The sequence below is a fragment of the Oryctolagus cuniculus genome, chromosome 10 (assembly GCF_051225735.1).
Source record: "Oryctolagus cuniculus isolate XC-2025 breed Fujian yellow rabbit chromosome 10, ASM5122573v1, whole genome shotgun sequence".
Lineage (NCBI taxonomy): Eukaryota > Metazoa > Chordata > Mammalia > Lagomorpha > Leporidae > Oryctolagus > Oryctolagus cuniculus.
The window spans coordinates 115,041,250-115,063,711 of record NC_142876.1 but is presented as its reverse complement, the minus strand read 5'-3'; the positions used below and the strand labels follow the sequence as shown (position 1 = coordinate 115,063,711).

Here is a 22,462-nt window from a genome sequence, read left to right as displayed (position 1 = left end):
CTCTCTGCCATCAGCAGGGTAACCTAGGAGACCTCCCCACACATGGCTCCTGGGATGTTGGTATGGAGACAGAACCTGGCTTGCGTAACCAATCCACACATAAAAATTGCATTTTCCATACTGGAGAAGACAGGAGGCCCTGAGAGAGTCATGACTTCAGTGATAAGTGACATAAATCACAGGGAGAACCATGTGGGCCTCCTGAGATACACTGGGGAAGAATAGGGGAAAGCAACCTGATCAGATTCCAAAAGTGAAATGCACATGGAGAAAGAAACATCACAAAGCCCTGAGCCCTCCTTGTTAGAGCTGGCAGTGAAGTCAGGGCAGCGTCACAACAGTTAGTGCAGTGAACTCTGCATACATGGAGCAAGGATGCAGTCATCTTAGACATCGTGACTCCCCGTGTGTACCCAACAGTGGACAATCCTGTGAGCCCCGGATCATCCAATGGCCCCGACTAGTGACTAATGCCTAGGTCAGTACATCCGAGGCCATGGACAGCAGAAACAGGAGGGGAAACCCCTCAGCAGAGCCCAGCACGATCTAGGGTGCTGTGACCTTGTGAGTGGACAGACACAGGATTAGGGAAAGGGCTGAGAGCCCACCTGCTTTCTCAGCAGCAGCCTGAGCACCACGGATGGAGACGCTGTGACACAGTGTGATGTTGTCCAGCACTGGTCAGTACCTGCCCAGCCTCATGTGCATGAACCGGCCCACTGCAGTCGTCATTCCCACAGAGCTCAGCTCCACCATTGTGACACTGTCCTCGCTGTGGGCACCTTGTATGTGTCACAGTGAAATTGGATGAGAGGGGACTGGGAGCTGAGATGGTCATGCACCGTGCATGTGGGTTAGGGATTGGGAAACTGCACAAGCTGCTCACCCTCACAGAGGAGTTCCAGCTGGGACACTCTGAGGCGCCCTGGGGGAAGTGGCTGTTACAGCCAGGAAGGCGACGTCATCTCCACGCAGAGCTCGGTGCTGTGTGCAGAGAGGCTGTGCATACAGGAGCCTGGAACCAGGAGCTTCCTCAGGGTCTCTCATGCAGGTGCAGGGGCCCAAGGACGTGGTCCATCTTCTACTGTTTTCCCAGGCCATGGCAAAAAGCTGGATCAGAAGTGGAGCACATGAAATGGAACCAGTACCCATGTGGGATGCTGGTGCTGCAGGCTGGGCTTTAACCTGCAGTACTACAGGTTCCTGTGTTTTTCTTTTCAAGAGAGTTTTTTTTCCTTTTTAAAAAGAATTTTTGAAATATAAAGAGAACAGATTTTATGTATTTCATACTATACTTCACTCACTTCCCCTCCTCTTCTTCAATCTCCTTTCTTCCATATTTTCTTCTTTAGTTTTTTAAAACTTTAATTTCAGTTTATTTATAAACATAGTTTCAGTACAACACTAACCATAATATTCAATAAGTAAAAAGTAAAAAGGCCACTGTCCATAGGAGTATAGACCAGGCTAATGCCAATAATCAAATCATAAGATACCTCTGCTTTTTCACACTGTTTATGGTATTCTTTATTAACTGCCACGTGTCAGGGAAAATATGATGTATGTCTTCTCAGGACTGGTCTTTTTCATGAAGCATGATGCTTTCCAGTTACATGAGCATGGAATGGATTTCATTTCTGTGTGTCTGAGTGAATTTCTTCCATTAGTGTAGTATACTTATTAGAGAATACATCATTCCCTTTCCTGGTTAAATTTCTTCCTAGTGATTTCATTTAATTTACTACAATTTTAAGGGAGATTTTTTTTTATTCCTTGACTTTTCACATAGTTTGTTTTTATTGTAAAGAAATGAAGGATGTTTGTTTTGTGTTTTTTTTTCTGTATACTGCAACTTACTAGCATTCTTTTTTAAATATTTGTTTATATATTTGAAAGAGTCACACAGAGAGAGAAGGAGATGGAGATGGAGAAGGAGAAGGAGAAGGAGAGGGAGGGAGAGAGGGAGAGAGGGAGAGAGGGAGAGAGGGAGAGAGGGAGAGAGGGAGAGGGAAAGAGGTCTTCCATCCTCTGGTTCATTCTCCAGTTGGCCTCACTAGTTGGAACTGCACCCACCTGAAGCCAGGAGCCAGGAGCTTGTTTGAGCCATCTTGTACTGCTTTTCCAGGCCATAGCAGAGAGCTTGGTTGGAAATGTCTGTCCATGTCTTTCATACATTTCTCAGTTGAATTGTGTTCTTCATTGCTACACTCTATCATCCAGATAGGTGCATGTTATTCTATCAAGTTAATTGATGGACATTATTTTATTTTGTAATATTATAATCTTGTGCATTTTGATTATATCAATTTTACAAAGTGAATGCAACATTTTTTTTTCCAGCAAATTACCAGCTCCTCTTACTCAAATTTAACATGTATTTAGATTACAAACCTAATGGGGAAAACTGCCAAATCAAAGAAGGAAGAGTGATATAAGGGTGCTTCAAAAAGTTTCTGGAGAACTGGAATTCAAAGATGTTTATTTTCATGTCAAACTTTTTTGAAATCCATGTTGTATATAGTATGCATTTTTTAACTTTTATTTAATGAATTTAAATTTCCAAAGTACAGCTTATGGATTACAATGGCTTCCCCCCCATAACATCCCTCCCACCCGCAACCCTCCCCTTTCCCACTCCCTCTCCCTTTCCATTCACATCAAGATTCATTTTTGATTCTCTTTATATACAGAAGATCAGTTTAGTATACATTAAGTAAAGATTTCAACAGTTTGCTCCCACACAGAAACATAAAGTGAAAATAATAGATGATTATTTTAAATGATGATGAAATCAGATCAGACCTATTGTCAAGTTTAATCCCAATGAGAGTCAAGTTGGGAATTGATAATTTCTTTTTTTTACAGAAGATCAGTTTAGTATACATTAAGTAAAGATTTCAACAGTTTGCACCCACATAGAAACACAAAGTGAAATATACTGTTTGAGTACTTGTTATAGCATTAAATCTCAATGTACAGCACATTAAGGACCGAGATCCTACATGAGGAGTAAGTGCACAGTGACTCCTGTTGTTGACTTTACAAATTGATACTCCTGTTTATGGCATCAGTAATCTCCCTATGCTCCAGTCATGAGTTTCCAAGGCTATGGAAGCCTTTTGAGTTCTCCGACTCTTATCTTGTTTAGACACAAGGTCATAGTCAAAATGGAGGTTCTCTCCTCCCTTCAGAGAAAGGTACCTCCTTCTTTGAAGACCTGTTCTTTCCACTGGCATCTCATTCACAGAGATCTTTCATTTAGTTCTTTTTTTTTGCCAGAGTGTCTTGGCTTTCCATGCCTGAAATACTCTCATGGGCTTTTCAGCCAGATCCGAATGCCTTAAGGGCTGATTCTGAGGCCAGAGTGCTGTTTAGGACATCTGCCATTCTATGAGTCTGCTGAGTATCTCGCTTCCCATGTTGGATCATTCTCCCCTTTATTTATTATATCGGTTAGTATTAGCAGGTACTAGACTTGTTTATGTGCTCCCTTTGACTCTTAGTCCTTTCATTATGATCAATTGTGAACTGAAATTGATCACTTGGACTAGTGAGGTGGCATTGGTACATGCCACCTTGATGGGATTAAATTGGAGTCCCCTGGTATGTTTCTAACTCTACCATTTGGAGCAAGTCAGCTTGAGCATGTCCCAAATTGTACATCTCTTCCCTCTCTTATCCCCACTCTTATGTTTAACAGGGATCACATTTCAGTTAAATTTCAACACTTAAGAATAACTGCGTATTAATTACAGAATTAAACCAGTCATATTAAGTAGAACAGACAAAAAAAAACTACTAAGAGGGATAATATATTAAGTTGTTCATTAACAGTCAGGGCTATGCTGATCAAGTCACCGTTTCTCATAGTGTCCATTTCACTTCAACAGGTTTCCTTTTTGGTGTTCAGTCAGTAGTCACCGATCAGGGGGAACATATGATATTTGTCCCTTTGGTACTGGCTTATTTCACTCAGCATGATGTGTTCCAGATTCCTCCATTTTGTTGCAAATGACTGGATTTTGTTGTTTCTTACTGCGGTATAGTATTCTAAAGAGTACATATCCCATAATTTCTTTATCCAGTCTACTGTTGATGGGCACTTAGGTTGGTTCCAGGTCTTGGCTATTATGAATTGTGCTGCGATAAACATTAGGGTGCAGACCGCTTTTTTGTTTGCCAATTTAAATTCCTTTGGGTAAATTCCAAGGAGTGGGGTGGCTTGGTCGAACGGTAGGGTTATCTTCAGGTTTCTGAGGAATCTCCAGACTGACTTCCATAGTGGCTTGACCAGTTTGCATTCCCACCCACAGTGGGTTAGTGTCCCTTTTTCCCCACATCCTCGCCAGCATCTGTTGTTGGTAGATTTCTGAATGTGAGCCATTCTAACCGGGGTGAGGTGAAACCTCATTGTGGTTTTGATTAGCATTTCCATGATTGCTAGTGATCTTGAACATTTTTTCATGTGCCTGTTGGCCATTTGGATGTCCTCTTTTGTAAAATGTCTATTGAGGTCCTTGGCCCATCTCTTAGGTGGGTTGTTTGTTTTGTTTTTGTGGAGAGTCTTGATCTCTTTGTAGATTCTGGTTATTAGCCTTTTATCTGTTGCATAGTTTGCAAATATTTTTTCCCATTCTGTCGGTTGTCTCTTCACTCTCCTGACTGTTTCTTTTGCAGTACAGAAACTTCTCAATTTGATGCAATCCCAATAGTTGATTTTGGCTTTGACTGCCTGTGCCTCCTGGGTCTTTTCCAGAAACTCTTTGCCTGTACCAATATCTTGAAGGGTTTCTCCAATGTTCTCTAATAACTTGATGGTGTCAGGTCGTAGACTTAGGTCTTTAATCCATGTTGAGTGGATTTTTGTGTAAGGTGTAAGGTAGGGGTCTTGCTTCTGCACGTGGAAATCCAGTTTTCCCAGCACCATTTATTGAATAGACTGTCCTTGCTCCAGGAATTGGTTTTAGATCCTTGATCAAATATAAGTTGGCTGTAGATGTTTGGGTTGATTTCTGGTGTTTCAATTCTGTTCCATTGGTCTATCCATCTGTTTCTGTACCAGTACCATGCTGCTTTGATTACAACTGCCCTGTAGTATGTCCTGAAATCTGGTATTGTGATGCCTCTGGCTTTGTTTTTTTGTACAAGATTGATTTAGCTATTCGAGGTCTCTTGTGCCTCCATATGAATTTCAGCATCATTTTTTCTAGATCTGAGAAGAAGGTCTTTGGTATCCTGATTGGAATTGCATTGAATATATAAATTGCTTTTGGGAGAATGGACATTTTGATGATGTTGATTCTTCCAATCGATGAGCATGGAAGATTTTTCCATTTTTTGGTATCCTCTTCTATTTCTTTAAGATTTTGTAATTCTCATCGTAGAGATCTTTAACGTCCTTGGTTAAGTTTATTCCAAGATATTTGATTGCTTTTGTAGCTATTGTGAATGGGGTTGATCTTAGCAGTTCTTTCTCAGCCGTGGCATTGCTTGTGTATACAAAGGCTGTTGATTTTTGTGCATTGATTTTATATCCTGCCAATTTGCCAAACTCCTCTATGACTTCCAATAGTCTCTTAGTAGAGTTCTTTGGATCTTCTAAGTAAAGAATCATATCGTCTGCAAAGAGGGATAGTTTGAGTTCTTCCTTCTCAATTTGTATTCCTTTAATTTCTTTTTCTTGTCTGATGGCTCTGGCTAAAACTTCCAGAACTATGTTAAATAGCAGCGGTGAGAGTGGGCATCCCTGTCTGGTGCCAGATCTCAGTGGAAATGCTTCCAACTTTTCCCCATTCAATGGGATGCTGGCCGTGGGTTTTTCATAAATTGCTTTGATTATATTGAGGAATGTTCCTTCTATACCCAATTTGCTTAGAGTTTTCATCATGAAAGGGTGTTGAATTTTATCGAATGCTTTCTCTGCATCCATTGAGATAATCATATGGTTTTTTTTCTGCATTTTGTTAATGTGCTGTGTCACATTGATTGATTTGCTCACACTGAACCATTCCTGCATATCAGGGATAAATCCCACTTGGTTTGGGTGGATGATATTTCTGATGTTGTTGTATTCTATTGGCGAGAATTTTATTGAGGATTTTTGGGTCTATGTTCATCAGGGATATTGGTCTGTAATTCTGTTTCAATGCTGCATCTTTTTACGGCTAAGGAATTAAGGTGATGCTTTCTTCATAGAAAGAATTTGGGAGGATTCCCTCTTCTTCGATTGTTCTGAATAGTTTGAGAAGAATTGGAGTCAGTTCTTCTTTCAATGTCTGGTAGAATTCAGCAGTGAATCCATCTTGTCCTGGGCTTTTCTTTGTTGGGAGGGCCTTTATTACTGTTTCAATTTCTGTTTCAGTTATGGGTCTATTTAGGTTTTCGATGTCTTCATGGTTCAATTTTGTAGGTTGCATGTGTCCAGGAATCGATCCATTTCTGATAAATTTCCCTGTTTGCTGGCATACAAGTCCTTGTAGTAATTTCTGATGATTCTTTTTATTTCTGTGGTGTCTGTTGTTACGTTTCCTTTTTCATCTCTGATTTTATTGATTTGGATCTTTTCTCTTCTTTTTTTAGTTAGTTGGGCCAATGGGGTGTCAATTTTGTTTATTTTTTCAAAAAACCAGTTCCTCTCTTGGCTGATTTTTTGTAATGTTTTTTTTGGATTCAATCCTGTTGATTTCTTCTCTGATTTTAATTATTTCTCTTCTCCTACTAAATTTGGGTTTGTTTGCTGCAGTTTTTCTAGGTCCTTGAGATGCGCTGAAAGCTCATCTATTTGGTGCCTTTCCAATTTCTTGATGTAGGCACCTATTGCTATAAACTTTCCTCTTAACACTGCTTTTGCTGTATCCCATAAGTTTTGATATGTTGTGCTGTTATCCTCATGTACTTCCAGAAAGTTTTTGATTTCTCTTTTGATTTCTTGAATGACCCAGTGTTCATTCAGGAGCATGTTGTTCAGTCTCCATGTGTTTGCATACTTTCTAGGGTTTCCTGAGTTTCTAATTTCCAGCTTCATTCCACTGTGGTCTGAGAAGCTGCATGGTATGATTCTAATTCTTTTGAATTTGCTGAGACTTGCTTTATGGCCTAGTATGTGATCAATGCTAGAGAAGGTTCCATGCACTGCTGAGAAGATGTGAAGTCTTTAGATGTAGGATTGAAAGTTCTGTAGATATCTGTTAGATCCATTTGGACAATAGTGTCGATTAAATCTGCTGTTTCCTTGTTGACCTTCTGTCTGATGATCTGTCTATTTCTGAGAGTGGAGTATTGAAGTCCCCCAGTACTATTGTATTGGAATCTAAATCTCCCTTTAAGTCCCTCAACATATCTTTTCAATAGACCGGTGCCCTGTAATTAGGTGCATATACATTTATAATAGTTACATCTTCCTGTTGAATTGAACCCTTAATCATTATATAGTGTCCCTCTTTGTCTCTCTTAACAGTTTTTGTATTAAAGTTTATTTTGTCTGGTATTAATATGGCTACACCTTTTTTTTTTGTTTCTGTTGGCATGGAATAACTTTTTCCAACCTTTCACTTTCAGTCTGCATGCATCTTTGTTAGAGAGATGTGTTTCTTGTAGGCAACAAATAGTTGGGTTTTGTTCCTTGAGCCAATCAGCCAATTGGTGTCTTTTAACTGAAGAGTTAAGTCCATTAATGTTTAATGTGACTATTGATATGTAGTGACTTTGCCCTGACATTTTCCCGGAGACATTTTCTGGTATATGCTTTGAGCTTCCCATGCTCTTTTACTGGTGGTTTTTCTTCCTTTACATTCTTTCATATTGGTGGCCGTGTTTCTGTGTTTCTGAGTGTAGCACATCTTTAAGTATCTTTTGCAGGGCCGGACGAGTGGCCGCAAAGTCTTTCAATTTCTGTTTGCTATGAAAGGTCTTTATTTCAGCTTCATTCACAAATGATAGCTTGGCAGGATATAATATTCTGGGCTGGCAGTTTTTCTCTCTTAGCACCTGGGCTATGTCTTGCCATTCCCTCCTAGCCTGTAGGGTTTCTGATGAGAAGTCTGCTGTGAGTCTAATTGGAGATCCTCTGAGAGTAATCTGAAGTTTCTCTCTTGCACATTTTAGGATCTTTTCTTTATGTTTCACTGTGGTGAGTTTAATTACAACGTGTCGTGGTGAGGATCTCTTTTGGTCATGTTTATTGGGGATTCTATGAGTTTCCTGTACTAGGATGTCCCTGTCCTTCTCCAATCCTGGAAAGTTCTCTGCTAGTATCTCACTAAAAAGGCCTTCTAATCTTTTCTCCCTCTCCATGCTTTCAGGAACTCCTAGAACTTGAATGTTGGTTTTTTTAATAGTATCCTGTAGATTCCCAATAATATTTTTTAGATTTCTAGTTTCCTATTCTTTTCTTTGGTTTGACTGTGTTTTCCTGTGCTCTGTCTTCTAAGTCTGATATTCTCTCTTCTGCTTCACCCATTCTGTTTTTAAGGCTCTCTAATGTGTTTGTCATTTGATCTATTGAGCTCTTCATTTCATTTTGATTTCTCTTCACTATCACACTTTCCTGTTCTACTAGTTTCTGCGTTTCATTTTGATTCTTCCTTAAAATTTCATTTTCACGAGAGAGATTTTCTATCCTGTCCAATAAGGCTTTCTGTAGTTCAAGTATTTGCTTTTGAAAACTTCTAAATGTTCTTATCATACATTTTTTGAAATCCATATCTTGCATTTCTTCTATCTCATCATCTTCATAATCTTGGCTTGGGGTGTTTTGTTTATTTGGAGGCATCATAGTGTCATCGTTGATGTTGTTCCATTGATTTTTGTGTTTGTTGCTTGACATAGTTAATGCTTCTTCCCTCACTGTGCGTTTTTTTATTTTTTTATTTTTATTTTTTTAATTTTACACTATGTCTGTGTTATGTGGACTGCCTGCTGTTGGAGGAGCCTTGGAGGCTTGAGATGTGTGTGGCCTGAGAGCTCTGCTTGGTTCTTCCTGGTAACGGGTGTGCAAAGGTGACACCCTCAGGTTATGAGTTGTAAATCTCTCTCTTTTTATTTATGTATTTATTTTATTTATTCAGGAGGTAAGTAATACCGCATCGCACGGCTGTGCAGAATTGATGGTGTTTAGCTTCCGATCTCTGGCTTCTACCCAAAGAGTCTGTGCAGGCTCAGTTTCTCCTCTGGACTCCCACTGGGTTGCCTAGGCTACTCAATTGTAGTGATTCAGTTCCTTAGCTCTCCCCTGTTGTTATGTAAATCCAGAGTGGGGCCTTCTCTTTGTCTCTTGCTCACCTTTGCAAGGTTGGCGGAGAGAGAAACTAGAGAGAAACTTGTCTGTACCAGTACCCCCCCACCTTTTTTCCTTCTCTCCTGTAGTCAGTCTGGTGAACTTTCCCACTCCCCTCTGGATTCTGACCACCGTTTTCCTGCCAATGTCTCGGGTTACTGAGCTCACCTCCCCTTCCAGCATCAATGTGTGGACTCGGAGCCCTGGGCATCCCTGCTCTCCCCGCTGATGTCTGTGTGACATCCACTCCCCTTCCTGCACTGGCGTGCAGACCCTGCGGCTCCTGTGGCTCGGCTTCCGCGCGGTTGGCAACCTTGTTCTCCCAGTAGGTCCTCCGAGTCACAGCCACTAGATCCGGAAGAGTTTCCTCTGCAATTTTTTCCTGATCCTTTTTCTGAGGCTACCGTAACTCCACTTTTATTAAACTAAATTTTCCCGGACTATCGGTGCGCGCCCTCACTATTCCGCCATCTTGGCTCTGCCCTCTATAGTATGCATTTTTATACACTCTTTGACCACCCCTCCTACTAATATATTCGGACATTTTGAACCAAAATATACTTACCATTCAATAGAATTATTAAAAAGATTTACTTATTTTGGGCAAGTGAGGCAAGAACTTATGAAATCAGTTTTCATTTATTTTTTGTTGAAGTGAATCCATCTTTATCTACTGTCTGCTGAGCTCCAGGCTGGTCATAGAAAGGACATATCCTTTGAAAATGTGGAGACACACTTATTTTATTAAATTAATAGTAATAAAAGTAGATTTAAAACTTAGAAATGAATTCAGAATTTTGGCTACTGGTAGTGAGGAAGGGAAGATGGGTGGGAAGTGTCATTATGCTCTTCAAATTGTACATATGAAATATGTTTCCTTTAAGCTCATGCCGTGGCTCAATAGGCTAATCCTCCGCCTTGGGGCGCTGGCACCCTGGGTTCTAGTCCCGGTCAGGGTTCCGGATTCTTTCCCGGTTGCCCCTCTTCCAGGCCAGCTCTCTGCTATGGCCAGGGAGTTCAGTGGAGGATGGCCCAAGTCCTTGGGCTCTGCACCCGCATGGGAGACCAGGAGAAGCACCTGGCTCCTGGCTTCAGATCAGCGCGATGCACCGGCTGCAGCACACTGGCCGCAGCGGCCATTGGAGTGTGAACCAATGGCAAAGGAACTAGAACTGGCACCCACACGGGATGCCAGGGCCTCAGGCCAGGGTGTTAACCCACTGTACCACAGCACTGGCCCCTGGATTGTTTTTTGAAACCTGAGTTTTAGATGATTTTATTAACTAGGAAGAACTAGCTTCTGGTATGATTTTAAGAGTTTTTTTTTTTCTTTTTATAACTTAAAGATACTATATGTCTCTAATGTTCATCTCATGAATTATTTTAGAGGCTAGGTAATTTTCCATGTATTGATTTATTACCTAAATTCTTTGTTTTAGCCTCATATTCAACATTTTATCTAGAAGGTTCCAAGGTGGACCTGCTGAAGATTTGCACCAGTAGAAAATAATCTTTAAATTATTGTTTGGTACAAATTTACTAAAAAATTTAAAACTTACTGAAAAACTGTAATTTGGCACTTTAAAAAGCTTTTCACTTTGTGTTTTAAGAAAAAACTGCTCCATTAACTAGAACATAAGTAGAAACATCTTTATTGTGTTAAAATACACATAACATAAAAATGTCCCCTTTAATCTTATTTAGCTGTGCAATCCAGTGGCTCTAAGTTCATCCCACTGTTGTGCAACCACAACAACCATGCATTTCCAGAATGTTTTTCTCTTCCTGTACTGAATTCTGTGACCATTAAACAAGAGCTGCACTTTCCTCCTCTCCATCAGCCTCTGACCACCTTATGTGAGGAGATTCGTAGAACACCTGTTCTTTGGTGACTGAATGATCTCACTTAGCATAATCAAGGTGCGAGACAGAATTTCCTTCTTGTTTGAGACCAAAAATGATTTCATTGTTTGTGTAGCCCACATTTTCTTTATACACTCATGTGGTTGTTGGGTTGCTTCTATTTTTTGACTGTTGTAATAATGCTATTATGGGTTTTGGTGTGCAAATCACTGTGTTGAGTTCCTGTATTCAACACTTTTTGGCATCTACATAGGGGTAGAGTAGCTGGATCATATGGTAATTCATGATAAAACCTGATTGTATGCATAGTTAGGCAGTGTACAGATCACTGTGGATTTGTTGAAAGTGCTTTGAACCCTCATGAATCTGTAACTGGATGACAGGAGGTAGTGACAAATGGGATCTATCTCACACATACATCTTGAGAAGCAACTCACACATAAAGCACATTTGTGTCAGGTCATACCAATACAATGTCCCATGATGCATTGTGATCTTGTAGTACAGGCATCCAAGTAAATAAATCCAAGGATAAGGCATAACCCCATATTATACTTTACCCAGACAGCAAATAGTGGCTGCAGTAGTAAAAATGTGAAACCAATGCAATAACTCATTTAGAGAACCACCTTTCACTGAACAGTTAAACACCTGTTTCTCTCCACCCTGAAGGATTTCACGCAGGTAATTATACGTTTTTCAGTACAGAGGAACACAAAAGGACTTACTGTGGCATAGCTGTTGGCCACAATAAAATGGGTACAGTAAAAAATTGGATCATTATTCATCTTGAGTCTTGAGGCAGAGAAAATGGATTCCAAAATGGACATGACCATGAAAAAGCTCAAGAGCACCAGAATGCTCTGTGTGGCCCTTTGCTCTGGGGAGGCTCTTGGAGTCAGGTTGGTGCCACGTAGGTGCTGGGACTTCCTCCTGTGCCTGTATAGAAACATCACCATTTATCCACTTGAGAGGGCCATGAGCCCTATATGGAAGACTTCCCTACAGATCATCAGTGTGTAGTATGTTTGCATTAGGGAATAGCTCATGGCCCAAATAGAGCAGGATTTAGTGATATACAGTAGACTGTGTGAGGTCCCATTGGGAGTGGCAACGATGCTGATTATGGTGTGACTGCTGATGGACATATAGAAGAAGCATAGGACAAGCATGGAGCACATGCTTTGACGTAAGTGTTTATGCTTGAAGTTTGCCAACCAGGAGTTCCTGGGGCTGAGCGTGATGGCCTGGAGGACACTCAACACTGGAGGGTCATTAGACTTCTTTGTGTTCAATTTGTTAATGGCTGTAGTTAGGGCCTGTATGGGTGTATCGGCAGGGTTTACCTCCTTTGTGGCTACTATCCATTTAGAAATGTCTTCATTACAGACTGGGGCGATTGCAGCTTTTGCCTCTTTGGTAGCACCTTCCCAAACTAATTGTTTGACCAAATTGTCTTGATCGGGGCCAGGCAGTAATCTTTTCTCTACTGCCTCCAAGACTCTGGCAAGGAAATCAGGAAACCATTTGCCTGGGCCTTGAACTAGATTTCTAAAGAGCTAACTATAATTAGGAGGATTTATATTTTTTAAGGCTTTAATTGCCAAATCTCTGACCTGATCAAAATAGGCAACTACTCCAATGTGGGCCTGTTCTTGAGGATATATGTAGATGCCATGGCTTGTAAGCATATCAAAGATTACTGCTATTCCATAGGCAGCATTATTGCTTGCTGCAGTTTCAGCCTCTTCCTGATAGGAGGCTTTCCACTGTGAAAACTTTGGTCTCAACAAACATGCTTTAAGCAGTGCAACCCAGTCAAAATGAGTTTGAAGGTTTGCTGCCCATTGTTTAAGCACTTGTTCAAAGTAGGGAGAGTCAGAACCTGACTCTTGAGAAGCCTTTTTTAGCATAGGAAGGTCATTTATGGGTGTTGGAATCCAGGGCCTGAATTCTGCATCCTCTCCTACAATAACAGCAAATGTGCAGGTGGGACGGGGTCTAGTGGCTGCCCAGAGAGCTTGGGGTATCTGAGTACTGCTACAAATGTGGGGATCCTCATTGGGTGCAGATGGGATGACCTCGCATGAGTTACCGTCTAGAGGTCCTCTAAGTTCATCCCATGGGTATGTGGCGGGTGGCTGACTAGGCATTGCTACCTTGTTTGCTACCTTGTATGCTACATTGTCATTTTCACTGTGGGAGCTCTCTCTCCCTAACTCATCAACTGTTGTCTGTGAGACAGATGCCTGGAGTGACAGGCTCTTATCACTCACAGATTCACTATGTTTGGTAATCGGTGTGCGCTTCTGAGAGGGGGTATCTCCCATGTCTGAGCACTTAAGAGTGGCACAGCACACCAACTTTAGCTAAAGGAAAGACATGCACAGCACTGCTGCCATAACAAAGCAAATTCCTAGTACCTCAGCTGTTGATGGCATTTTGCAGGAAGTTTCCCTATGTTAGACGAACACATAGTGGTGTATCAGATTGTAATTATGTCCTGTGCTTAGTGGGGGACTTCCTTGACTCATTAGGTCAAGGCCGTATGCCCACACGGTGTCTCTGGAGGGTCACCTCTCTCGAGTGAGGGAAGATGACTTGGTTCCAAATTCTGGGATGATCAGTCCCTTATGTGAATTCGCCGGGCAAACCAAAAGTAAAAGGAGGAGCCGAGAAGCGACGCACGCTTCTGGGCAGTGTGTGCCTAACCTGGGGTCATGTAGACCGAGGACAAGGACAAGGAAAGGGGTGTACGAAGGGGTTCTGTGCTCACCCTCACAGAACCAAACAGCACACAAAACACCGAGGGGCCTTTTTGCTGAATTCCAGGGGGGACCTTGTCAAGTCCCACACGCTGTCTCTTTCTCAGTCACGTTGGGGCACCAGATGTTGCAGTTGATTTCTAAACAATGTTGCAGTGGATTCAATTCTGAGAGGAGGAGCGTGGTGGGGGCAAGAGGCACAGAGTCACCACACAGATCCCAGGAGTCGGGTGAAAGCAGGCTTAAGGAAAGCAGCCCACAGACTTGTTTATTTCAGTTGGTACAACATCTTATATAACCAAGACCAGCCAATCCGGTCAAGGGACGGTCTATGCCTCAACCAAACATAGCCTGTTGCCAGGCAGTTTCCAAAGCCATCCAATCACAGCCTGTTGCCAGGGAGGCTCCATTTGCCAGGTGGGTTTCAAATCCATCCAATCACAGCCTGTTGCCAAGCAGGCTCTGTTGCCAGGTGGGTTTCAAAGCCATTCCTGAGTAACTGACACTCACTTGCCAGCGGCCACCTTGGCATGACCTTCTTATTCCACCGCATTGGGTTGCTTCTACTTTTTGACTGTTGTAATAATGCTGTTATGGGTTTCGGTGTGGAAATCACTGTGTGAGTTCATGTATTCAGTACTTTTTGGCATTTGTAGGAGTAGAGTAGCTGCATCATAGGAAATTTAAGGTAAAAGCTGATTGCATACATAGGTAGGCAATGTGCAGATCACTGTGGATTTGTTAGAAAGTGCTTTGATCTCATGAATCAGTACTTTCTGGATCACACGAGGCAGTGGCAAATGGGATCTATCTCACACTTCCATCTTGAGGAGCCACTCACACATAAAGCACATTTGTATCAGCTCATACCAGTGCACTGTTCCATTATGCATTATGATTTTGCCATGTATGCATGAGAGTAAATAAATCCAAGGATATATCATAAATCCATATAATACTTTACCCAGACAACATATACTGGCTACTGTAATAAAAATGTGACAACCAGTGCAATAGCTCATTTAGAGAACTGCCTTACATTGAATAACTTAACATCTATCGTTCTCCCCCTAATGGATTTCACGAAGGTAATTATACGCTTTTCATTACAGAGAAACACACAAGGACTGACTGTAGCATAGTTGCTGGACACAATAATATGCATACAGTAAAGAATTGGGTCATCATTGAACATGAGTCTTGAGGCAGAGAAAATGCAGTCCAAAATGCTTATGACCATGAAAAAACTCATGAGCACCAGAATGGTCTGGGTGGCCCTTTGCTCAGGGGAGGCTCTTGGAGAAAGGCTGGTGTCACGCAGGTGCTGGGACTTTCTCCTGTGCCTGTACAGCAGGATCACCATGTATCCACTGGAGAGGGCCATGATCCCTATTTGAACGACTTCTCTCATGATTGCCAATATGGAAAATGTTTGCATTAGGAAATAGCTCATAGCCCAAACAGAGCAGGATTTAGTGACATACATTACACTGTGTGAGGTCCCATTGGGAGTGCCAACGATGCTGATTATGGTGTGACTGCTGATGAACATAGAGAACATGCATAGGACAAAAAGGGAGCACAGGATGCGTTGTGAAAATGCCTGCTTGAAGTTTGCCAAAGAAGAGTTCCTGGGGCTGAGGGTGATGGCCTGGAGGACACAGAGCAGGCAGGATGTGTACAGGGAGAGGGCCCGCAGCACCCGGTAGGAGAAGAAGACTGCTTTACATGTGACGTCATCCCAGGAACGCTGAGATCCAAACATGTCCATAGCCTGGCTCACCACAATCATCAGCATCACTAAGTGGATGAGGGCCAAGAGACCAACTGTCATGTCGATCGGCTTGGGTCTGTGCTGGAGAAAGTAATTGAGGACATGGAAGAGAAGAAGGAAGGCATTGGCCGAGATCCCAATGGAAATTTCAGTGTATAAAATGAATTTCATCTCATTGCTTTCGTAAATTTCATAATTTTTATATATATTATAGGTGGAAGAAGTATACATGTTGGGTCTGAGGAGAAAACAAATTTTTCATCAAATTCATTAGCACATTGTTTCCTCCAACACTCTTGTCATTCAAAATACGGAGATCAACCCCATTCAACCTCTGTGACACTGAAGTCTACCTCACAGCCACAGCCCTGCCCCAGGACACCTCTGCTTTATTACGGTTGGATGATGTTTGTCATCTCTGGGCTCCAAAGTCCATAAGCTGTGCTCTTCATGAAATATTACCATAGGGCCATGTGTTTGGAGCAGCTGTTAAGGCAATACTTGGGATGGCTTCACCCTATATCACAGTGCCTAGGATTGAGCTCTCTCTGTATTCCTCCTTCCTAGAAATGTGCTCCCTAGGAGGTGGTAAGCGATGGCTCACATGGCTGGGTCACTTCCACCCATGTTGGAGACACAGATTGAGCCCCTGATTCCTCGACATGTCCTGGCTTGCTCCAGGCCAGTGTGGACTAGCGAATGGGGGAGTACATGCTTTCTTCCCTACCCCAGCACTCTGACTCTCATATAAACACAATCACTTTTAAAAAATGCCCTGTATCATGTAAGCATCCTTATTATAGCTTCACTCTGAGCTTTTTCAGGGGCACAAGCAATGTCTTACTTGGCTTGATCTGTATCATCTTGATAAAGTATCAGGAACAAAGTAGAGTTCTAGCACATTTTTTGGAATGGAATGACATAGATTGTGTAAAAAATGACACACACACACAGGGTCTCATAACTTAGAACTTCACAAAGCTAGTTTATATCAGTGATACTTTTTTGTATTTATTGCCATAGCGTGTATTCCTATAATGCATCCATGGAGCACATGTCCTTCAGAGTGAACTCTGGCGTCTGCCTGCTGGGATTTATGTCCCCGGGCTGCCTTCCCTACAAGTGTGACCTTCAGGCATCTGTGAGGCTGAGATCTGCTCATGTCGTCCACCCAGTATTCTCAATTTTAGATGTGACCTGGATCATTGTGCTAACATGTGTGAAAAAGATAAAGTATACATACCAAACGTGGAAGTGGACCTGGGGTTGTTTATCTTAGAAACATTTCTTCTTATGCAGGTCCTCAAAATTTGATCTAGGGGGCTTCATGCAGTTCTTTACTGATTGATCAACTCTGCCTCTGCCTAGAAAAATGAAGGTAAAATACAAGAATAGCAGAATATTTTCACAATATTTGGTTAGAGGTCTCTGATGTAGTTTTAATCCTTTTCTCTGAATTCCCAAGATAGCAACATTTCTTAACTAATTGTTATTATCTTGTCAAAGCACTGAGTGGATTCCAGTTATCAACTCTTAGAAAGACCTTCTCATTTTTTTTTTCACAGTTGGAAAAATATTTTTAATACATTTAGAAAGTCTTGCTAATGCAATGGACAAGTACTTAGCAATGAACTATGTGGGTATTTTTACAAGCACAATACTATGTTCAACATATGGTTTGTGGTGTGTTAAGCCTGTGATTATAAAGTAAATTGAAAGTACATTTTTGCAAAAATTAATGGGAAAAAAGAAAAAAGGAGGGGGGTTAATGGAGAGAGGGAGGGAAGTATGGTTATCCTTTTATACTGTATCTATGAAATACTTGAAATCTGTACTCTTTATATTTATAAAATTTAAGCAAATAGCATTCCCCATGTATGTTTTAAAGCTTTAGGTGCCAGCGTTGTGGGTACAAAGGGTGAGACCACTGCCTGTGATGCCAGCAACCATGTGGATGATGGTTTGCGTTTTGGTTGATCCACTTCTGATTCAACCCCCCTACTGATGGCCTGAGGAAAGCAACAAAGGATGGTCCATGTGCTTAGACCTCTGCTATGCGCATGGGGGACCTGGAGAAAGCTCTCTTGTGACCTGGCCCAGCACTGGCCATCGTTGGCATATGGGGAGTGAACCAAAGGATGGCAGATAGCTCTCTGTGTCTGTCCACCCCCCGCCCACCTGGAGCTCTCAAACGCTTTCTAATAAATGGATAAATCTAAAAGATTTATTGCATTTCTTTGAAAGGGACAGTGATGAGCGAGGAAGAAGAAACATTAAACAAAGGTATGTGTGTTTCCTAGCATTATAGATCATATATGATCCCTAGCAAATTGCACTAAACAAAATTCTTCTCTTCTGGGTCATTACAGGTGGCACATGTCTAGTACTGTAGATTTATCCCTTATGAGCAAACTATAAACTGATAATATTTGAAAAGAATACTTTTAAGTAGAAGTACATTGGCAATTCATAAATATCACTTTATATTAGTTCTGAAATTACCTTTCTGTGAAATACAGCTTTTATTTAATTCAGTTTAATTAGGGCTTTAAGACTTGCACACATAGTGAGATAAAACTCACTGGGTAGCTAGCTCTAAACATCTGGGAATCAAGGGTGTTTGACTCTAATTCCAGTTTGCTTAAGACAGAGCAGTGCCACCAATGTCAGTGTTTTAGAACCAGTAGTTTACACATCCCAGTCATGCAAAATATTGTTTAGGAAATTAGAGCTACACTGGATCATTTTCTAAGACCACAGAAACCTTCCTCTCCCTATGGTGAAAATCCACACAAGGACCAGAGAATGTGACTCTCCTTCTCCAGGGTGTGGGGCAAGGACAGTGACACAGTTGATGGCATCACAAGTGGCAACTGTGCTTTGCTCCATGTAGGGCCAGGACAGACATGGAAAACACTTCTCACCAACGGTGTCCACATAATGGACCACACACCCTCTAGCAGTGAAACATACATTAAATACAGGTGGCACAGTTGTATATAAAGATCACACAGGGTATGGAGTCATTTCAGCCCTGATGCATCATTCTGTGGATAAGAATCCTTCAAATAAAAAAAAATGCCCCCACCCCATACTCTTAGCGAGTCCTCTCCCAGCCGTGCCTCATCACATGCACAGGTGAACAGCACAGTGTGGTGTAGGAGATGAGGGCACAGGACAGGAGCTCTCTGCCATCAGCAGGGTAATCTAGGAGACCCTCCCCACACACGGCTCCTGGGATGTTGGTGTGGAGACAGAGCCTGGCTTGCATAACATATCCACACATAAAATTGCATTTTCCACACTGGAGAAGACAGGAGGCCCTGAGAGAGTCATGACTTCAGTGACAAGTGACATAAATCACAGGGAGAACCATGTGGAGCTCCTGAGATACACTGGGGAACAAGCGGGAAAAGCAAAGTGACCAGTACCTGCCCAACTGCACGTGCGTGAGCCGGCACACAGCAGTCATCATTCCCACAGAGCTCAGCTCCACCATCGTGACACTGTGTCCTCACTGTGGCACCTTCTGTGTGTCACAGTGAAATTGGACGACAGGGGACTGGGAACTCAGATGGTCATGCACCGTGCATGTGGGTTAGGGATTGGGAAATGACACAAGCTGCTCACCTCACAGAGGAGTTCCAGCTGGGACACTCTGAGCCACCCTGGGGGAAGTGGCTGTCACAGCCAGGAAGGTGACATCATCTCCACGCAGAGCTCGGTGCTGTGTGCAGAGAGGCTGTGCATACAGGAGCCAGGGATGTGAGGAAGAAGCACCTAGAGAATTTTGGGCAAATGAAAGGCAGCTCTTTTGAAATAATTGGAGGTGAGAATTAGCCATTGTTTTTGCAGCTGGGAGCCTTTTGTAGCACAGCTCAGCACTGACAGGTACAGGGAGAATATTTACAGCGTCTATATTTTTCAGTCAATCTTGAGAGAAATCAGGAGAAGGGAAAGGGTTTGAAGGTAGAGAGACAGGACCCCGAGAGCTCAGCCCAGGTGCTGTTCCGTCCTTACCAGAACCCAAGCCCTGGGGCCGCCCTGCTGCCTGCAGCACCCAGGACAGAATGGGAGCCCTGAGGGCTCTGCCTGGAAAGCAGTGGCTCTCCTTCATCTGCACTCGCTGTGCATCTGAGTTTGTCTTGTCCATGGCTGAGAGTTGGGAGGGGGCACTGAGAAAGGAGACTGCAGAGAGCGACTGATGGACGCAGACCCCTCCCTCTGCAGCTCTATGATACTGCATTCCTGAGTGTTCAGAGCTGAGAGGTGGAAGCTTCCATCACCTTCCCCTGCTTTTACTATTTTCTGGAACTGCGATGCATTGTCACTGTCCTCACACTGGGAGAGTGCAGGCTCAGGGTGTCATTCTCCACACAAGAATCCTGAAGTTTCCACTGGGAAAATGTTCCTGACAAATACTGATGTATTTCTGCAAGGATGTGAGGTTAAACCATTTCCTCCTCAGCATACACATGTTCTTTTTTAATCATCACAAACTACAGCAAACACCTATTTAGTAACAGTCCTGCTTGATATATGAGCTGAGAAAGGCACAATGGGTTATACTAAATAAAAGACTCATTGACACTTTGTTGTTTCCTGCTCACCAGTTTCTGCCTAAGTAACACTTTGTTTAAATTCACAATACAAAGTAATATGTAGTTGAATTGTTGTACAGCACCCTAAAAGACCTCTTAGTAACAAAAGTATATAGAAATCTAAAGCTAATTATTTTCTGTGAATTATCTAACTTTAGGTTCCTCGCTTTAAAGAACTGAATATACTGAGAAACACAGGGACCCTCGTCTAGCTGAGCAGGCGGGTGGTGCTGATGGCCCCTCTGAAGCTCCTACACCCCTCACCATGGCCCATTCCCTGCCAGTTGCTGTATGAAGGCCCCACCACCCCTGGCTCCCACGTGTGGAGTAAAGAGCCACTCACCAGGCAGACGTGTGCAGGGGACTCTGTGCACCTGAGGGGAACCTGCAGTTTTAAGGGAAGGACGTCTGAGCTCATCTCTCTGCAGGCTGTCATTTTCGCATCTGCCCAGAGCTGATGGATCCCGGTGGGGAGCTCAGAACATGGAGTCCCCAGTGGAAAATATCACCTGTGTCCTCACTGTCCTTTATTCCCTCCTGCACTAGAGGAGTCTGGGGAGAGCTGAGCTCAGAACTTCTTCTGAGTCCCTGACACCACAATGTGAGGGTCAGATGGGACCCACCCTGTAGATGACATCGAGTTCTCTCCTTGTGATCCTGAGAGCAGCTTAGTCTCTGCCCACTGCATCGAGGTCCCTTGCCCACAGTGTGTGATGGGCTCCTTCTCCTCCAGGGCCGCCCTCACACAGAGCACCTCGATCCTGGCTGTTACTGGCCCTGTAATTCCAGTATCTCAGGCTCTATGCTCAAAGTTTAATCTATGGCTCTAATTTTAAATGCATATTTAGTAAAGGTAAAATAGATTATTTTCATAAAAATGTAAACGCCTTGGGAACCAAATGAAAGTACAAGAACTAAAGACGTCACAGTTCAATGTCTGAAATTTGGACATGGTGGCCTGCAGGGTTCAGGACGCCAGAGCAGAAAGCTTCTATGAATGCAGCTCCTCCTTCTCCCTTGTGTTCTCTCCTTTGGTAGCAAGACTCCGGCAGAGCCCACCCTCAAGCAGGAGTGTGTTATGCACCCCCTCTGGCAGGGGCTCTAACTGCACTCATTATTTTGAATCCTTCTGTTTGACTTTTCCTTCTCCCTAACTTATTTGTGTGTAGTTTTTTTTTTTTTCTTGTAACATCAGTATGTGCTCATATATTCACCTTACTACATCATTCACGTTTATGGTCCCATAGTTACTGCTTTGGCTGTCGCGAAGTCTTTCAGCTGAGTTTCTGGGCCACTGTCACACATCTGTATTTTTTGTTTTGAGATCTCTTTCTTTCTACTGTAAGACGTCCAGGCTCCTGTTTTGTTTACCTTGTTAGTCCGAGTCAGCTATTTCTCCAACAAGCAGGTTTCTTTTCCATAGTATTAGCAGGGATTACATCATTTGTGGTGCTTGAGCAAAATGAAAAGCTGCAAGTCCTTATTCAAGCAGAGAACAAGTGCCATTGTTGTTCTAAAACATAAGATACTGAGTTACAGTGGTGCTTTTTATTTGCTTTTTTGAAGGTTTTTAGTGAATGAATACAAGTTTTCATAAGTACAGCTTCTAGGGATATAGTGTTTATTCCCCCCATTCCCTCTCTCCCATCCCCATTCCCATCCCACCTCCCACCTCCCATCTCCAACCTCCCACTCCCATTGCATTTTCCATTTAGATTGATTTTAATTGACTTTATATACAGAATACCTACTCTACACTAAGAAGAAATTTCAACTCTTTGCACCCACACAGACACACAAAGTATAAAGTACTGTTTGAAAACAAGTTTTACAGTTAATTCTCATAGTACAACTCATTAAGGACAGAGGTCCTACAAGGGGAGCAAGTGCACAGTGACTCCTATTGATGATTTAACAACTGACACTCTTATTTATGATGTCAGTGATAACCCGAGGCTCTTGACATGAGTTTCCATGGCTATGGGAGCCTTTTGATTTCACAGACTCTGTTGGTTTTTAGACTGGGCCATATACAAAGTGGGAGTTCTCTCTTCCCTTCAGAGAAAAGTACATCCTTCTTTGATGACCCCTTCTTTCCACTGGGGTCTCCCTCACAGAGATCCTTTGCAGAACCATTTTTTCCACTATATATTGGCTTTCCATGCCTGAAATTCTCTCATGGTGT

General features: G+C 42.5%; 1 protein-coding gene, 1 long non-coding RNA gene and 1 pseudogene across 5 annotated transcripts in view; 1 reads left to right on the top strand and 2 right to left on the bottom strand.

Moving 5' to 3' along the window:
* The window catches only part of LOC149124442 (uncharacterized), a 133,825-nt gene that overhangs the window by 11,224 nt on the left and 100,139 nt on the right, over window positions 1-22,462 (top strand). For 2 of the 4 annotated variants that reach the window (XR_016214421.1, XR_016214420.1), the window contains 2 exons: window positions 16,976-17,054; window positions 17,565-17,880. The exons of 1 other annotated variant lie outside the window; for it this stretch is intronic. This is a non-coding gene — a long non-coding RNA (uncharacterized LOC149124442). Of the gene's footprint in view, window positions 1-16,975; window positions 17,055-17,564; window positions 17,881-22,462 lie in introns of those variants that run through there. One more of the 4 variants, XR_016214422.1, reaches the window with a different exon arrangement.
* On the bottom strand, window positions 11,770-12,402 carry ORYCUNV1R-PS1584 (vomeronasal 1 receptor oryCunV1R-ps1584 pseudogene; annotated as a pseudogene).
* Window positions 14,921-15,907, bottom strand: ORYCUNV1R1507 (vomeronasal 1 receptor oryCunV1R1507). The gene is given in 1 exon segment (NM_001167196.1): window positions 14,921-15,907. A coding segment is annotated over 1 exon segment (987 nt).